Genomic DNA, 19658 nt, shown 5'->3' on the forward strand with positions numbered 1-19658 from the left:
GTGAAGTCTCAAGGCTCAAGGGGTTGGCGGTAGGTTTGTGAGTGTCCTGCAGGGTGCATGGGGTTGGACTAGATAACCCATGAGGTCCCTTCCAGCTCTATTATTCTATGATTCTATGATACGAAGCCTTTCTACGGCTGGCTTCAGCCCCTACTCCCAGTGGAGTTCCATGGGCTCTGATTGGCTGACAATTACTTGGATTTGTCTGAGACCAAAATTGCAACATTGGTTCAGAGCTCTGGAGGAAAGACGGGACTTTTGAGGATGGCGACCACAAGATCCTGAGAGAAGGAACTGGAAACAGGACACCCAAAATTGTAAAGCTGTTGTAGAGTTGTATGCTGTGGCCCAGAGTTATGAAGGGCTAGGTAGAGAACCAGAAACAAAGGGTAAAGGGGGCTAGCCCCATGTTTTTCTGAAGACTCCATTTCAAATTTTCTGATAGAAAAGTTGAGAAAATTGAGGGGAAACTGAAAAATATTCTATGACATAATTCATGTTTTCAGATGCATGAGAAGAAAACAAACGGATAGTCGAACTGCCACTCACAGCCAGAAGCTTGTCTCCGATCTGAAGTTTGCCATCCTTGTGTGCTGCTCCTCCTTCAATGATTTTGGTGACATAGATGCTGTTGTCTCCAGGGATGTGCTGATTTCCAACACCCCCAGCTATGCTGAACCCAAGACCTGCTTCAAGAAAGGGAAGACCGTCAGCACCATTTCCACATCCTGGGCAGCTCATCCTGGGCTGCTCATCAGCCTACCAGGGCTGGACTAATTCATCTAGAATTCTGCCTGGGAAAGATTTTAGGGCAGGAGGAAAACTCGTAGGAGAAGTGGAACCATCAAAGAGAATGTCCCTTGACTTGCTGGAAAGCTTACTAAATCACTCAAGGAACACTTGCTCTCTGTTGCCTAAACACAACTGTAGGGAACCCTAGTCTCTCTTGGAAGGGCGGCCTTTGAAAACAAATTCTGTCCACAATTCCGGGGGAGTGTGAGAGCGGGGCACAGCAACACTGACACTAGTCGGCTGCAATTATTTACCGACACACAAACCAACTGACTGCCACAAACCTTTGGGACCTTTCACAAGCTTGATCTCCACAATTTTCTCTGTGACTTGCTTCCTTCTCTTGACATAAAGTCGAACCATGGAGCCAGCCTCCTTTAACGCTTCCACTGCCTTGCTGTGGGTCACATCGTGGACATCCACGTCGTTCACACGCAAAATGCAGTCATTAACCCTGCAGGTAGGCAGCAAGGATTTTTGTGAGTTCTCCTACACCTACACCCGCCTGCCCCCCCCAAGTAATTTTTACCAAATGGTATCTTAAGATTTGGATTTAACCTTAAACCCAATTCCAGACCAAAAAAACAACTTTGGGAACACCAATGGCTTGCTATCAGCTTAAAATGCTTAACACTGTGAGCAAGAACCACAGAAGAAGAAGAAGATCCCCTACCCGAAGGAGGCTCAAAGCAGCTTACAGTCGTCTTCCCATTCCTCATCTCCCAACTCACTTTTTCCCATGCAATTCTGCATACGTCTGCTCAGCAGAGCTAGCTTGGAGGAGTGGTGGCTTATAAGAGCCAGGTTTAATTCCCCTGTCCTCCCCGACATGCAGCCAGCTGGGAGACCCTGGGCCAGTCACAGCCCTGATAGTGCTGACCTGTCAGGGCTCTCTTAGCGCCACCTCTCTCACAGGGTGTCTGCTGTGGGAAGAGGAAGGGAAGACAACTGGAAGCCGCATGGAGATTCCTTTGGGTAGAGAAAAGTGGGATATAAAAACCAGCTCTTCTACTTCTGGTTAGTCCTCCGTTGTTCAGTGGTCTTCACTTACATGTGTAGTCTTCACTTACATGTGTAGCTGACTCAGTATTTCTCCCCCATGGGCTGCCACTTCCGCAGCAGTTCTATTCTTTCCTCGGAACAAACCATGGATGGCACGCCAAACCTTCTTGTCTTGCTTCACTTCCATAACCAGCCCACCTTAGGATGGAACATACACCACACCCTTCCCCCCATTGGCGGTACTGACTGCTGAAAGGAATCTATCAGCTGCTGACCATTCTGTGGTACTATTCCAACTCTCCTGAGTGCTTTATCCTTCCATATTGACAGTGCAGTTATGTTTTCTTGAAGAATTTCAGTGTTTCCTTTTTGAGCCATGTAAAAAAGTTCAGTTTTTGGCTTTACTCATGAATTGGGGTGATCACATGGTATATCACATTTCATCCACCTCATGGAGCAGGAAGGACCCTCTCCATTAGCACATGTGGCCCCTGGCCATCCTAGAGGTTGCATCAAGCAAAGCACTATTTATTTATTTTTACATTTATACCCCACCTTTCCCTTCTTAGGTTTCTGCCACAACTGCAGGGCAAACTTTGGTCCAGAAATATGAACAGAGAGCTTCACACCTGAAGTCTTTCAAAAAGTTGAACTGGTTCAGAAGGCAGGGGAAAAGGTTGCCATCAGGCCTTTGTTTTCATAGAATCCCAGAGTGGGAAGGGGCCATGCAGGCCATCTAGTCCCACCCCCTGCTCAGTGCAGGCTCAGCCTCCAGCATCCAGGAGAAGGATCTGTCCAGCTGCTGCTTGAAGACGGCCAGTGAGGGGGAGCTCCCCACCTCCTTAGGCAGCCCATTCCATGGCTGAACTAGACTCCTAGAATCCTAGAGTGGGAAGGGGCCACGCAGGCCATCTAGTGCCACCCCCTGCTCAGTGCAGGATCAGCCTCAAGCATCCAGGAGAAGGATCTGTCCAGCCGCTGCTTGAAGACCGCCAGTGAGGGGGAGCTCCCCACCTCCTTAGGCAGCCCCTTCCACTGCTGAACTAGACTCAGAGAATCCTAGAGTGAGAAGGGGCCATGCAGGCCATCTAGTCCCACCCATTGTTCAGTGCAGGATCAGCCTCCAGCATCCAGGAGAAGGATCTGTCCAGCCGTTGCTTGAAGTCTTCCAGTGAGGGGGAGCTCCCCACCTCCTTAGGCAGCCCATTCCACTGCTAAACTACTCTTACCATGAAAGATTTTTTCCTGATATCGAGCCAATATCATTCTCCACAGTTTAAACCCATTACTGTGGGTCCTGCTGCTGCCAACAGGAACTTTCCCTGCCCTCTTCTAAGTGACAACCTTTCAAGTAGCATGCAGTAGCATGTGCGAAAAGGATCTAGGAGTCTTAGTAGACCATAGATTGAACATGTCAGCAGTGTGACTCGGTGGCTAAAAAGGCAAATGGGATTTTGGTCTGTATCAAAAGGAGTATCATGTCCAGATCACGAGAGGTGATGGTACCGCTTTACTCTGCTCTGGTTCGGCCTCGGAGTACCGTGTTCAGTTTTGGGCACCCCAGTTGAAGAGGGATATAGACAAAGTGGAGTGTGTCCAGAGGAGGGCAACAAAGATGGTGAGGGGCTTGGAGACCAAGACGTATGAAGAAAGGCTGGGGGAGATTTGTCTGTTTAGCCTGGAGAGGAGATGATTACGAGGGGATCTGATAACCATCTTCAAGTATTTAAAAGGGTGCCATATAGAGGATGGAGCAGAGTTGTTCTGTCTTGCCTCGGAGGGACGGACCAAAAACAATGGGATGAAATTGATTCAAAATAAATTCCGTCTAAACATCAGGAAGAAGTTCCTGACAGTTAGAGCGGTTTCTCAGTGGAACAGGGTTCCTCGCGAGATGGTGGGTTCTCTATCTTTGGAGATTTTTAAGCAGAGGCTGGATCGCCATCTGACGAAGAGGCTGATTCTGTGAAGGCAAAGGGGTGGCAGGTTACAGTAGATGAGCGATAGGGTTGTGAGTGTCCTGTACAGTGCAGGGGGTTGGACTAGATGTCCCATGAGGCCCCTTCCAACTCTATTATTCTATGATTCTATGAAATACTTGAAATCCTGTCCCCTCTCAGCCTCCTCTTTTCCTGGCTGGACATCCTCACATCCCACAGCTTGGTCCCCAGACCCCGATTCACTCTCACTGCTCTCCTCTGAACCTCACTCTCCAAAATCTCTACTTGCTTATGAGCAGTTCTGCTTATAATTTGCTTAGGAGCAGTTCTGAAGGCCAAGGTGCCTCATCCTACTTACGTGAACACACCAGCTGACTTCCTCAAAGGCTCTACTCATATACCCTACCCCCCCCCCGGAAAGTAGAAGGTTCTTATATGCCACTTTTTTCTAACCGAAGGACTCTCAAAGCAGCTTCCAATCGCTTTCCCTTTCCTCTCCCCACAACTGACACCCTGTGAGGGAGGGGAGGCTGAGAGTGCCCTGATATTACTGAAGAAGAGGGTTCTTATATGATGCTTTTCTCTACCAGGAGTCTCAAAGCAGCTTACAGTTGCCTTCCCTTTCCTCTCCCCACAACAGACACTCTGTGAGGGAGGTGAGGCTGAGAGAGCCCTGATATTACTGAAACATAGCTGGTTTTTATATGCCGCTTTTCTCTACCCGAAGGAGTCTCAAAGCAGCTTACAGTTGCCTTCCCTTTCCTCTCCCCATGACAGACACCCTGTGAGGTGGGTGAGGCTGAGAGAGCCCTGATATTCCTGCTCAGTCAAAACACCTTTATCAGTGCTGTGGTGAGCCCAAGGTCACCTAGCTGGCTTCACATGGGGGAGTACAGAATCGAACCCGGCTCGCCAGATTAGAAGTCCGCACTCCTAACCACTACACCCTTTCAATGGAGGCTCAGGTCATGAATGTAGCTTGGTCGGCATTTTCCCATATTTTCCAAGCCCATTTACTAGTGCCCTACCTGTCTCCGAACCACCTAGCCACAGTGATCCATGCAGCGCTCACCTTCAGACTTCTGTAACTCGCTCTACGTGGACCTTGTCCCTGACCCAGAAATTATAGCTTGCATAAAATGCAGCTGCGAGGGTCCTCACCAGAACTTCTTGGAGGTCCTATATCCAGCCTGTGCTGCGTCAACTGCACTGGTTATCCGTCTGTTTCCGGATCAAGATCAAGGTTCTGGTTTTAACATTTAAGGCTATATGCTGCCTGGGTCCTGCCTATCTGAGGGACTGCTTGTCTGCCTATGCCCCCCATAGGGCACTTCATTCTGCCGGTATGAATCTCCTGGTGGTCCTGGGCCCCTGGGATGTCCGCCTGGCCTCAACCAGGGCCAGGGCCTTTTTGGCTCTGGCCCCTGCATGGTGGAATGAGCTCCTGAAGCCCCTGACAGAGCTATCAATGTTCCGCAGGGACTGCAAGATGGAGTTCTTCTGCAAGGCTTTTGGTTGAGGCTGGGGGAAGATCCTGGGGTGATCGATCTGTGGGTCCCGCCCTATGTTAATTTACCAAGCTTAGATGCTGGCCAGTACATCTGACTGCACGATGTTTCATAGCACGCTGTGTTGGCGGGATATGGGCGGTGGGATGGGTACTGGGGAGTATTTTTTTATTTTGTCCGCCATCTTGTTGCTGTTTGGTGGTTTTAATGCTGTTTGATGTTTAATTGGGAGGAATACTGATTTTACAGTTTTAATGTATTGGAATATTGTGCCTTTTTTGTAAGCTGCCCTGAGCCAACATGTTGGGTCGGGCAGGGTATAAATTTAATAATAAATAAATCAAATCAAATAAACAGACACCCTGTGAGGTAGGTGTGGCTGAGAGAGCTGAGAAGAAGCAAAGAGGATGCGAACAGCAGGCAGGGCCTTCTCTGTGATGCTTTCCCCAAGGAGATTCATCTGGCACTAAATCAGTTTCTTTTAGGTGCCAGGCAAAAACTTTTACTTTCCCAAACCTTTGGCCAATTGTTTCCCCACCAATGAAATGCATTTTCTCTCTGCTGTCTGATTGTTTTAGTGTGTTACTGAGAGTTCTTAAGCCGAGGGCATTCTTGCATTCCTTCAACTGCTGTTAATGGCTTGTTTGTTTTTTTTACTGCCATGCTCACGTATTGGGATACTGTTTTTTATTGTTTGTACTGAACATTATAAATTACCTTTATATTTTATTAAGACCATGGCAGTAAATTATAAACGAATACCCAACTGCCCACTTCAGCTCTGTGTACGAGAGAATGATCATCCCCCCACCCCCACCCCCCAACTTCTAATATAGCTCCCAATGCACTTTGGAATCCACCACGTCTCAGCTGGAGAAAGTGGCCACTGTCTGATCGCTGTCAGCACACATCTAACCTTTCTTTCCATTTATACGATGATTCTGTCTTTCTGTGCAAGAGACCCTACACAATGGCTTGAGTGTCTGTGGAGGCTGGAAGGCTTATGATGTTTCAAGCAGAGGGAGAATCCCACTGCCGCAGAGACTCTCAGCAACAATTCCACACTGGATCCGTTTGTTCTGAGTTCACACCTAGGACATGTCAGCAAGGGGCAGAGGAGCAGAAGCAACAGCAGCACCAAAGCCATGGGCCAAAGCATGAGCCTCTCTTTCCAAGACAGCCCAAGCCTAAAATGGGACACATGTCCAACGTACCGCAGTCTTCCATCCTGTGCTGCTGCACCCCCTAGGATAATCTTTGTAATGAATATACTGGAGTCCTCCCCAATGTGTGGGTTGTCAGTTCCTCCTGCAATGCTAAAGCCAAGACCTGAATTGCCCTGAAAAAGAAACATGTCAGCTGGAGAAACCATGTGATTTCAAACAATCCATTTTGCTAACAGCACACCAAACAGATGAAAAATACTGGGAGATAAGAGAGGCCCTCTAGGAACAAGCAAAACTTTCCAAAACATACACAATACCTCCCATTGGATCTTGTCCTTGAGAGAAACAAGGACAACCACGGCCCCAGGGAAGCTCGCCTGGCCTCAAGCAGGGCCAGGGCCTTTTCGGTCCTGGCCTCGGCCGGGTGGAATGAGCTTCTGGGTGAGTTGCGGGCCCTGCGGTAGCTTCTGGCATTCCGCAGGGCCTGCAAAACAGAGCTCTTCCATCAGGTCTATGGTTGAGGCCAGGGCAGCGAAGAAGCTCAAGCCCCCCCCCCCCCAGTCATCCAGCAATCAGTCTGAGATCTCAACCTCTTCTTCCATTCCTCCAGAGACAATGGCTGGGTGGGGAGGTTTTTTATAGAGTCATTATCGCCAGGTTGCCGGATTTTTTTGTATTATGATTGTTGTCCATTTTAATGGGGTTTTATCGGACATTGCAACCCACCATGAGTCGTTCTCAGGAGTGGTGAGGAATAAATTGAATAAATAAATAAATATGATGTTATTCATTCAGTTGTGTCCGACCCTCGGTGATTCTATAGGAAAGTTTTCTCCATTCGTCTCTGTCAATGACTGCTTCTTTCAGTTGGTTCATGGTCATCCCTGTATCGGCTCTGTGTCGAGCCAGAGGATCCTTTGGTGACCACTTTCCTTTTGCTGCTGACCATGCTGAGCATTAATGATCAGATGATCAGAAATGATTAGAAAAGAGTCTGATCGCACGATGTGTCCAAAATAAGTGAGCTTTAGCCGTAATATCTTGCCTTCTAATGACATAGTTGGTTTGCTCCTCTCTAAAACTATCTTGTTGGTAACTTTGGCTGTCCATGGTATTCGCAGCATTCATCTCCAACACAATAAACAAACAAAGAAACCCAACTGTGTACATTCGCCAGTGGAAGTGGCCACCTTCTACTCTTATGGGGCCACAATCCACTCCTAAAAGTCCCCTAGGAAAGACACTGGGGCACATTCTAAAACATCAAAGCTGGAATAAAAGCACCAAGACCACCCAAGACGCAAGGATGCATGCTGACTAACATGGGAAGAAAAACCTCTTGGAGAAAAACTGAGCCCAAGCACACAGGAAATGTCTTGGCAGGGACAAAAAGGCATTGCACCCAGAGGTCACCACCACACCCAACCCTAACTGGCAATCAGGCTTTTATATATTTATTATCTATTCAAAACATGGTCACACCACCTTCTCACTAAACTCAGGGCATCAAGGTCTTAAACAATAAAACAAAACAGAAAGGCTTTACCTTTCACAAAAGGTGATGACAGGACAGGAAAAACCAATCTCCCTAGATAGAGAATTCTACAACCCTTTTTCTGCTTGCCACTTCTTGGCCTCAGATGAAGGAGGGCACCTGAAGAAGGGTCTCCAAAGAGGGTCACAATAATCAGCTAAGTTCACAAAGGAGTAGGTATGTAGGTCCCGAGCTGCACAGGGCTTTACAGGTCAAACTTTGTTTCCTGACCTGGGACTGGACTGGAAGCCAGTAAAAATGGCCCAACCTGTAGGAGTAGGGTCCTTCTAACACACTCCTAGTCAACATTCTGTGATGTCAATTCTGAAAAGGGATCAAGGGCAGCACCACATGGAGTGCATGGCAGCAGTCTGCTCTAGATGTTCCGGAGAAAAAATGAAATAGGAGGGGTAGGACCCAGTGAAGGACCAGACACAAAGCAAGTAATAGGGCACTGGGATACCAGTATGGTGTATCAAATGTTATAGTATAGGTGTCCTGAATGCCTTAAGCTAGGAGCAGTAGTTGTTGTAACAGTCTTATTCCCTGTTAACTGTTTCCGGTTGAAAACATTAAAATTGATGTCATAGAATCATAGAGTTGGAAGGGGCCATACAGGCCATCTAGTCCAACCCCCTGCTCAACGCAGGATCAGCCCTAAGCATCCTAAAGCATCCAAGAAAAGTGTGTATCCAACCTTTGCTTGAAGACTGCCAGTGAGGGGGAGCTCACCACCTCCTTAGGCAGCCTATTCCACTGCTGAACTACTCTGACTGTGAAAAAAAATTTCCTGATAGGGTTAGGGTTAGGTTAGATGTCCCTTGAAAAAGCTACATAGTGAAACACGTTGGGATCTGTTTAACATTCTGGACACTGAAGAACCAAGTTTGTTGCTGCTGCATGGGCAGCGACCGCAAACAGTGGCCGGCAGTGGCCGCAATCGGAGGCGGGCAGCAGCGGCGGGCAGAGGAGCCCTGGCAGTGGCTGCATCTAAGCTGCCCAAGCGCTGTGCGCCTGCCCGTGCCTGAGCATGCACACACACGCACGGACACTGCTGCTGGGGTCGCCAGCTAAAAGCGGTTGAGAACTGCTGCCATAGATGGCCATTAGACCAAGTATCCTGCCAAAAATGTAAAAAGGAAGCCAACACTCTTCCTGCCTCCCAGAAATAAGATTGAAGCTGAAGAGCCTGAGTCAGTTTATAGATTACGGGGGGCACAGTCAGTGATGGGCCAGGTGGCTCTCTTCAGCTGCCCCCTTGGAAGGGGCCAAAGCAGCCAAGGCAGAGAGCAGCCTACCATTGTGAAGCGCTGTCTGACAGGAAGGGCCCCCAGCAGAACATCTTGAGCAACAGCAGCCAAGCCAACAAAAGCCAGAGGACAGAAAAAGAAACTGGTCCCCTCCATGTACCTCCAAACAACTAGTGAATATTTACCCGTTCCAGAGTAATTTCTTCATATTCATACTCTGCATCCGTGCCGTTAACCTACAGAGATACAAAAACACCCGTCATGCCTTTTCCAACACTTCGGGAATCCATCTGCCAGAGACTGGAAAGAGCCAGAGAAGCTGCCATGGGGGCGGCAGCAGTGACTGGGGGTCTGCGCTGCCTTTCAGAGTCGGAGGGAGCCATCTGGTTCAGAGGCACAGTTGTTTGGAGACTACTCTGCATGGCAGGGGACTGTCATGGCAGAATCAGATTACAGGATGATCTTGATAGGCTCGAGAACTGGTCTAAACTGAATAAAATGAAATTCAATAGGGACATAAGTAAAGTTCTGCGTTTAGGCAGGAAAAACCATATTCAGCAATATAGGATGGTGGGGGGGACTTGTCTTGGCAGTAGCATGTGCGAAAAGAATCTAGTTGACCACACATTGAACATGAGTCAGCAGTGTGACTCGGTGGCTAAAAAGGCAAATAGGATTTTGGGCTGTATGTCCAGATCCCAGGGTACTGCTTTACTCTGCTCTGGTTCAGCCTCACTTGGAGTACTGTGTTCAGTTTTGGGCCCCACAGTTGAAGAGGGATGTAGACAAACTGCAGCATGTTCAGAGGAGGGCAACAAAGACTGTGAGGGGTTTGGAGACCAAGACTTATGAGGAAAGGTGGTGGGAGCTTGGTCTATTTCTCCTGGAGAGGAGATGACTGAGAGGGGATCTGATAGCCATCTTCAAGTATTTGAAAGGGTGCCATGTAGAGGATGGAGCAGAATTGTTCTCTCTTGCCCCAGAGGGATGGAACAGATCCAATGCGATGAAATTAATGCAAAATAAATTCCGTCTAAACATCTGGAAGAAGTTCCTGACAGAGTAGTTCTCAATGGAACAGGCTTCCTTGGGGAGGTGGTGGGTTCTCCATCTTTGAAAATTTTTAAAAAGAGGCTGGATAGCCATCTGACCGATAGATAGATAGATAGATAGATAGATAGATAGATAGATAGATAGATAGATAGATAGATAGATAGATAGATAGATAGATAGATAGATAGATAGATAGATAGATAGATAGATAGATAGATAAAGATTCAAGGCGGCAGGTTATAGTGGATGACTGATAGGGTTGTGAGGGTCCTGCATTTTGCAGGGGGTTGGACTAGATGACCCAGGAGGTCCCTTCCAGCTCTATGATTCTATATTTCTATGGTTTGTCAGCCACAGAAGGCCTTCTGGCCTCATTTCCTTCTGGTGGGGACACACAACCACTGGTTGGTCCTTCCTGGACAGTAGCTGCCCACACTGTGGCAGGCCTTCCAAGCCCTCCACCAGCACTTGTGCTCCCTAGCAGCTGCTGTATCTTTGGGACGGGGATACACTGAACTTACACGCCTTGAGAAGGACGCACAGTGAAGCTATAGAACCACAACTAAGATGTATTCCTGGCCTTGTCTGTCTCCAATTCCTACTGGTGGAAAATTTTTAATATTGGTAGAGCTGGCTGACAGAATCATAGAGTTGGAAGGGATCTCCAGGGTCATTTAGTCCAACCCCCTGCAGAATGAAGGAACTTCACAACTACCTGCCCACCCACAGGGACCCCAATTCCATGTCCAGATGATACCCCCCCCTAAAAACTAACCCAGAATCCCTGGTCTCTCTTCTAAGAATGGCTGTCAATCCAATGCCCATTTCCAAGCAGGGGGCTACAGGGCAGGTATGAGGCCCATAAAATCCTGGATGGGCTCTAGATTGCATATCTGTGAATTTTGTCCTCTGGAAGAGCACCCAATTACAGCAGCACTGCACCTCTTTTTTAGGCACTGCTTTAGAACCCTCTGCTGTCTGTGATTCAGACTGAAGGCCTTTACTTCCTGGGCCTGAACTCCAGCTCTTGCTAACCTCACCAAGCTCTGGAGACAGCGGGAGAGATTAGTGGCTACTAAGCCAAATGGACACTTTAGCTGGCACAATGGCTATCTTGCGGGGGGGGGGGGTGGAATTGTGTCTGATAAACATACTTTCCAGCTGAAGACTTACGTAGGATGAGGTCTCCGGAGCCTCTGTATTGACCACCAGTGGGGGGGGATTTGCCTTGAAATGAAAGCAAAGGTTCATGTAAGAAGGACCGTCCCATAAATGACTACTAACCCCCACATGCTTTGACCTCTGTCTAGCTGGCTGTAAAAAAGTGAAGTGTTTTCATTTGCAAAAGGAATTGTAAGAAGATGCAGACAAAACCCATTGTTCAACTGAAAAGCCAGTTCATAACGTCTCCTTGGGCATGTCTGTCTTGCTTGTAAGCGTGTTGGGCAACTGCATATTGGGTGTCATGTGAGCACTGAGTTGAACTGCATTGTTAGCCCCAATAAACCAGATGCTTCAAACAGAAAACATCTATATCCCCATGATGGTATGGTTTGTGTCTGCTGCATCCAATAATACCTGAGCAGATATGTCCAGTGAAGAGAGGGGGCTGCAGACCTGCACCTAAGCTATAAAATTCCTCTCGAGGACACACAAAGGCCAGGAATGCTTTATTTCAGGGCACTCAGGCTTTTGAATTCAAGGCAGAAGGAAAGAGCACACATGTAGTTCACGTCCCTCAAATGAAGAAAAATAATGATATATACCTCTTGGCCACCCGAAATTATGTTCCAGATGCCAGTACTGTGTAAAACCTCAACAAATACGCAGCCAACACGACACAGCCCTGACCAGGATGGCCCAGGTCAGCATAATCAGTCATCTCCCAGAAGCTAAGCAGGACTGACTCTGGGTTAGTACTTGGACAAAGACCAGCAAGGAAGTCCAGGACTGCTACACAGAAGCAGGCAATGGCAACCCCCCTCTGCTGCTCTCTAGCCTCGGAAATCGCTATGAATCATCTGCAACGTAGCGGCACTTTCTGCCACCAAGACAGATTCATCAAACAACCCCCCAAAACCTGGAGAAACCCAACACAAGAGAGAGGATGACAGCAGCATGGTGACTCTACACCTAGATGAAGTATCTTCTGGCTTCAGGGAAGCATCTGCACCATTGATATGCAATGGAACATTCTGACCCCAGGTGGTTAAGCCTGTGAAGAACGTGGCTGGGGTTGAAACAGAAGGCAGGAAATAGGATAAGTACTTGGGAAGCTCTCACCCCAGGCCAGCCATGAGTCCCTCCTCAGTCTTCTATTTTGGGCTGTAAATAATGCAGGATCATGGCCTGATGTGCAAGAGTTTGCATTGGACTTGCACAGGAGCTGCACATTAAAGGCATTATGGCTGTGCTAAGTGCAAACAACAGAACTTAAACACACACACTCTCTTCTCTCAATTATTTAAAGCCGCTGCTGCTACAGTCAGAAGCTGGGAGAACCATCTCAGAACAGACTTTTGGGGAGATGGGTGTATACACTTGTAACTGTCAGGTGTCCCTCCTCCCCCCATATGTGCTCTATTCAGACAGAACCATCCAGGCAAAATGAAAACCATGTCATTCCACAGATAATGAGACCCCCAAAGCTTGTGTTTCAGAAAAAAACATCAGCCCAAACAACAGTGACACACCACCATAAATATAGTAGAATATTTCTGCACGTGCTCTCAACTCAGACAGCTCAGCTTCCCAGTAATATAACTGCAAAGCCTGGAAAATCCAAGACAGAACCACAGAAGAGCAACAAGGAATTTGAGAAGCAGATTCAAAGCCACAGCAAAACCATCAGCATCAGTAAGCAGCAGAAAATTAAGAGCCTTCAACAAGCCAAGCATCTCATAGCAAGCAGCACCAAGCAGTCTTTATAGCCTACTGAAATGGGTCTGAATAATCTGCCTCCTCTACAAACACCTTGTATGGCTGGCTACCCCATGCCCCTCGAGCACCTGTGCCTCCAAGGGGCTTTGGAAACCCATTGCCTCCTTCACAGCAGTCAGCACCCCTCCCTTTACTGAAGGCTCACCATCTTCTGGACCCACCTGGGAAATCCCCTCCTAAGCAGGATGCGGCAGGGCTGCCAGGTAAGGGCCAGAGCACCTTCTCTGCATCCTGGGTCTGCAACAACCAAAGCCACAGATGAAATTCTGATTTCATCTGGAGGAAAGACTGTCAAATGGTACAGTCACAACAGACAGGAGATATGAAAAAGTGCCCCCAAACCCAGATCATAGCAGACCATGGATTGTAGGCCCCACCTCACAAGCAAGACCCCATGCTCTGGACAACAGAACTGCACACATGGGATGGGATGGGGAAGGCAGACCAGACACTTGGCAGCCTGCATCACTGAACAGGGGGCTTGGATTTGTTTCTGGACTCACTGAGAAGATGGGCTTTGGGAACAACCCTGTGTGTCAACAGTCAGGATCTTTCCATGAGGGCCTCAACAGAAGGTCCTGCCACCCAAGGGCGAAACATCCAGCAAACACTCAGGAAACCAGACGCGTCCACCGCAGCCCTGGCAAGGGAGCCGTCTCAAGAGGCTCTGCCATGCAACGGTCACTTCTAGATTAGACTTCTGTAACTCACTCTACGCGGGCCTACCCTTGTCCCTAACCCGGAAGTTACAGCTGTTACAGAATGCGGCTACATGGGTCCTCACTAAATCATCTTGGAGGTCCCATGTTCAGCCTCTGGTGAAGCAGCTGCACTGGTTGCCAGTTTGTTTTCGGATTAGGTTCAAGGTTTTGGTATTAACCTTCAAGACTATAGGCGGCTTGGGTCCTGCATACTTGAGAGACCACCTATCTCCTTTTGCACAGGGCACTTCGCTCTGCGGGTAAGAATCTGCTGATGATCCCAGGACCACGGGAGGCACGCCTGGCCTTGACAAGAGCCAGGGCCTTTTCCGTCCTGGCCCTACCTGGTGGAATGAGCTCCCTGAAGAGCCGGGGGGGGGGTCTGCAAAACGAAGCTCTTCCACAAGGCATTTGTCTGAGGTGGCTCCCCAGAATGTTCCACCCTATGCCCAATTATCCAGCCGCTCCCTTCTGCTCATCCAGTAGGCCTGTATGCAAATAGTTTTTTCTTAATGGCCATCATTGTGATTGAGTCATTGTTTTAATGGGGTTTTAATGGGGAATTGTAATGGTTTTTAATATACTGTATTTGTATTGAAATATTGTGAACCGCCGCAAGCTGGTTTCCAAGAGTGGCGGTCATGCAAATCTTATCCATTTGGTGTCTCTTAATAATTGTGAAACAGCCTTGGGGGATGGACTGTCCAGCCTCTCCAGGGCCAATCAGGGTGCAGCCAGCTGCACCCTGATTGGCCCTGCCCCTACAGCTCCCGCCCTCCCTCACCAAGTCCTCACCGCTTACCTCACAGGCTGCCTGGCTGTTAGAGCCAGCCAGTCTGTGACTCTGCCACTCCACTTGCAGGGCCCCAGGTAAGAGGCCCGGCCGGGGGGGGGGGGGGAGGGAGCGCTTCTCAAAGGCCTAGAAAGGCCTCGCTGCCGCCCCGGGTGTGACCCTTTCAAAGCCTGTTCTTACGAATGGGCTCTGCCACTAGTCAAATAAATAATAATAATAAATAAAATGAACTATTCAAAATATGAACCTCACAGAACAATGACCAGTCCACGAGGAGAGCATTGCTGGTACATTTCCCAAGCTCATCAGTCAACCCCACTCTTGCAAAGAACAATCTGGCTGGCTGATCTGCCATGTGATTGGGGACAGACCTGTGGCTGTCATGGCAACTATGTCCTGCTGAACGAAATCTGACAATTTGGCCTCATTGTGCTGCTGAGCACTAAAAGATGTGCAGAAACATTGCACACTGATAGTCTTGTCAACTGGATCACCTAACTGATAAAAAAGCTCTTGGCCCAAGAGACTCTCGTCTCTGAAGACCTCCAGGGGGCGTTTCTGAGTAGCTCACACATGGCGGCAGCACAGTCAGCAGCAGCCTTTGCATTGGACCGCCCGGCAGGGGCGGGCGGGACCCCCCCCCAGCCATTTCCTCTGCCCTGGTGTCCTACAGAGCTCTCAACTAGCAAGCCCCCACAGAATGACTGCTTCACAGGCCATGACAAGCAACCAGTCCCCTGGCCCTTGGGGCTCAGAGGCAACCAAAGAAGTAGTGGGTGCACTTTACTTGGACTGGGGGAGGGGGCATCTCGAGCTGGACAGCTTTAGGAGGTCACAGCAGGGTCTGCAGGCAAAGGAGCAGGAAGGGACAATGGTGGTTAATTTGCTGTTTATCCCCACCCCACCCAAAGAATAACCTCTGGAAAGGGGCTCAAGAGGAGACAGACTGCCATGCAGAATGCAGCCAGTCCGAAAGAAACTATCACGAGCAGAGCAGATTAGAACTGTCATTGACAGGTTTACTGGGGGGGGGGGGGAGCTTTTAACTAGGGGCTGGGTTCTTCCATCTCCTCAGCTCCAATCTTGGCCACTCTTCTTGTTCTATTGTTGCAATGTTATTAGCTGTGCTTGTTTTTTAAAGCTTTGCAAAGCCACTTTGCACCCTGCTATCCAAGAAGCAGGCAGGATAAAAATCACAATATTGAAGGGAAATATGAGGACAATGAATTCTCGGTCATTCCATAAAGGTGAACACAAATTACAGGCCTTCTATAAGGGAGAAAACTGCATGATCTGGGCAGCAACAACACCCTGGTCACCTGCAGCCCCATGCAAACCACGCTCAGCCCAGCACCAAAGCTGCATGCCATAACTGAAACACTCGTATCCACAAAGATGGCAGGAAGCACAAAAATGCAAAAAAGGAATAAAAACCTGTGATTTGGAGGATGGGACGAATGTGGCCTCAGCAGGGGCTGGCAGGACAGGGGCCAGGGAAGGAGAGATAGGCACCTCTTCCGTGGTCTAAAATCATCAACGAAGAAAGGTCAACAGAGCAATGCAGCACAGATAAAAACTCTTGCTAAACACCCTCCTGGATGGGCAGGTGAGACCGAGTCTGGTTGCAGCCGAAGCAGCTCCCTGGGAGAGGCGCACCTGGCAGGAGAGGTGCCCCTCCCCTCTTTCTCCAGCAGCCTATTTGCCAGGGCACAGCGCACCCAGGCTGCCTCTCCTCCCTGCCCACAAGCCAAGGGGAAAGCCAAAGTGGTTCCTCTGGGACCCTCACCCCACCCCACCCCCTAGGGATGTAATTTCCATGTCGGATTGAGGCAAGACCACAGATTGGAACCAAAGGCTGTTAAAGATCAGCTTGTTCCCGCAAACACTTCAGAAAGCAGCCTGTCAACACTGCAGCACGGTCCAAAGGGCAGCCATGGCCAGTATCTCTAGCAGGGAAGCTCCATCAAATGGCATTCTGTACAATGACTGGATCTTGGAGTCAGGACTCTGCGTGGGCCCCATGTGGCTCGTTTGCTTGGAGAAGGGAGGGAAATCAGAACGTCCCACTAGCAGCAGAGACTGTCTGCGGCCAGGGAAGGGAGTGCTACCTTTTGGTGGCTTCTAATTGGCCCAAGAGCTCCACGTGCCATGACTCCTTCCCCAGCACAGCAGTCCCCAACCGCTTGTGCACTCCCAAGTATGTCTGTTAGTATGTCTGTAAAAGCCTCCTCCTCTCTTATAGAAACGTTATTATTTATTATATTTGAGGGCTCAAACCATCTTCACCCTCCAGTTGAGCTCTTCCATCAAAAACACTCCCCAATATTGTTGAGTGTGCCAACATTCTAGAAGATCCAATGTGAGGCCTGGAAAGCATGCTGCCCACACCTTTTATTTCCTTCTCTGATGGTCCCTCCCACTTTCTCTCCAAGGGGGACTCAAAGCAACTTCTACTGCTCTCTCTCTCTCTCTCTCTCTCTCCCTATTTTATTCTCCCAACAACCCTGTGAGGTAATGGAGACAGAAAACGTGTGACCAGCTCACGGTATTCCACCAAGCTTCCCCAACGCTCCCAGACACGAGCTGGACACTCTAACCCAGGCTTTTCCAACCATGACATCATGACATCCTAGGTTTTCTTCACAGCCCTGAAAGGATTCCCTGAATGGGTGGGAGTTAAATAATAAAAATACTAAAAATTAATTATTTGATTTGTTGAAATTGGTTAAACATTTATCAGGTGATAGGGACCATATATGATGTTGACCCCCCTCCCAAAACAGTCAATGATGGGCCTGGAGGGGGTGGGGAGGAGCCCCAGGTGGCATGTACACAGCGACATTTGAAGACCGTCAGTGAGGGGGAGGTCACCACCTCCTTAGACAGCCCGTTCCACAGAGGAACTACTCTGACTGTGAATTTTTGTTTCTGGATATCTAGCCAACATCATTCTACGCATAGTTTAAACCCATTACAGTGCAGCGTTCTACAGCAGTGGTTCTCAACGTTCCTACTGCCGCGACCCTTTAATATAGTTCCTCATATTGTGGTAACCCCCAAACATAAAATTTCCTAGCCATATTCTGCACACCTGCCCAGTTCTGGGGTTTCTCAAAGCCAGAAGAATGTCGAGGGTAAAAGAGATGAGAAAGGCTGCTCTAACCACTACACAACCTTGGTACTCTCAGTGCTGAAGTACTCATGGCAGACAAATTCAGGTGTCACTGTGTTGGTCTGAATCAGCAGAACAAAGTCTGAGTCCAGACAGGCACCTTTAAGACCAAAATAGATTTATTTGTTTGTTTGTTTATTTATTTATTTAATAGTTGGGTTTATATACCGCCGTTCGCCAAAAGGTCTCACGGCGGTTTACAATAAAGTATAAAATCACTGTAAAATCACATAAAACAGGCTGGAAAGATCATGCTTTAGGATGCTTTGGGCTGATCCTGCGTTGAGCAGGGGGTTGGACTAGATGGCCTTTATGGCCCCTTCCAACTCTATGATTCTATGATTCTATGAAAACTGGGCTAAAACAAATAAAATGATTTTCAATAGTGATAAATGTAAAGATCTGCTTTTAGGTAGGAAAAATCAAATGGATCATTATATGATGGGGGAGACCTGTCTTGGCAGTAGTACATGTGAAAAGGATCTAGTGAATCTAGTATGTTGTAGGCCATACATTGAACATGAGACAGCAATGTTGTTATTGTTGTTAAGTGCAAAGACATGTCCGACCCATCGCGACCCCATGGACAATGATCCTCCAAGCCTTCCTGTCCTCTACCATTCCCCGGAGTCCATTTAAGTTTGCACCTTCTGCTTCAGTGACTCCATCCAGCCACCTCATTCTCTGTCATCCCCTTCTTCTTTTGCCCTCAATTGCTCCCAGCCTTAGGCTCTTCTCCAGGGAGTCCTTCTCATGAGGTGGAACAAAGTATTTGAGTTTCATCTTCAGGATCTGGCCATCTAAGTAGCAGTCAGGGCTGATCTCCTCTAGGACTGACCGGTTTGTTCGCCTTGCAGTCCAAGGGACTCGCAAGAGTCTTCTCCAGCACCAGAGTTCAAAGGCCTCAATTCTTTGACGCTCGGCCTTCCTTATGGTCCGACTTTCGCAGCCATACATTGCAACTGGGAAGACCATGTTGTTGTTGTTATGTGCGAAGTCGTGTCCGACCCATCGCGACCCCATGGACAATGATCCTCCAGGCCTTCCTGTCCTCTACCATTCCCCGGAGTCTATCTACCATTCCCCATGTCTATCTACCATTCCCCAAGACCATAGCCTTGACTAAATGCACTTTTGTTGGCAGGGTGATGTCTCTGCTTTTTAGGATGCTATCTACTGCTCAGGATTGTAGAATCTCTGTCATAAATTAGCCTGAGTTCTTCCATGACAGTTATAGGGTGGAAGGATGTCAGGATTGTAGAATCTCTGTCATAAATTAGCCTGAGTTCTTCCATGACAGTTATATTGCTTGGTGCCTGGTTGCCACAGGTCCTATATTCCTGCTAACAATTATAAGTGAAATATGTTGTTGTAACTCTTATCACTTGTTGAGGCCTCTCGGCTGGGCCTGGTTTCGCTATCACCCAGTCAAGGCCATGAGAATGTATCACTGTTTTAATTGCATGTGCCTCTTCTCTCCTTCCCCCCTCCCTTGGGAACTTTCAAGTTTTAGGCGGGAGAATTGTATTGATAAGAAGAAGCAAATCTGTATTCAGGTCAGATTTGACTTCTCCAGTCTTGATGCGTGTAGTACTTCTCAATAAAGCTTTCTATAATTAAGAAGCTAGTTGTGAGTTCTCTTACGTTTGACATCTAGATTTGCCATAGCTTTCCTCCCCAGGAGCAAGAGTCTTTTAATTTATTTGCTGCAGTCCCCATCTGCAGTGATCTTGGAGCCCAGGAAAATAAAATCTGTCACTATCTCAATTTCTTCCCCATCTATTTGCCAGGAATTGAGAGGGCCGGA

General features: G+C 48.3%; 1 protein-coding gene across 10 annotated transcripts in view; it reads right to left on the reverse strand.

The window, feature by feature from the left end:
• Positions 1-19658, reverse strand: part of DLG1 (discs large MAGUK scaffold protein 1) — a 103682-nt gene that overhangs the window by 43925 nt on the left and 40099 nt on the right. For 3 of the 10 annotated variants that reach the window (XM_077347925.1, XM_077347923.1, XM_077347921.1), the window contains exons 5-10: positions 16114-16203; positions 11419-11472; positions 9378-9428; positions 6457-6581; positions 1077-1246; positions 550-689 (exon numbers count right to left, since the gene is read on the reverse strand). In XM_077347925.1, the coding sequence (XP_077204040.1) occupies positions 550-689; positions 1077-1246; positions 6457-6581; positions 9378-9428; positions 11419-11472; positions 16114-16203 (630 nt within the window). The remainder of the gene's footprint in view (positions 1-549; positions 690-1076; positions 1247-6456; positions 6582-9377; positions 9429-11418; positions 11473-16113; positions 16204-19658) is intronic. The other 7 variants (XM_077347926.1, XM_077347924.1, XM_077347922.1 and 4 more) reach the window with 3 other exon arrangements.

Source organism: Paroedura picta, chromosome 8, assembly GCF_049243985.1.
Source record: "Paroedura picta isolate Pp20150507F chromosome 8, Ppicta_v3.0, whole genome shotgun sequence".
Lineage (NCBI taxonomy): Eukaryota > Metazoa > Chordata > Lepidosauria > Squamata > Gekkonidae > Paroedura > Paroedura picta.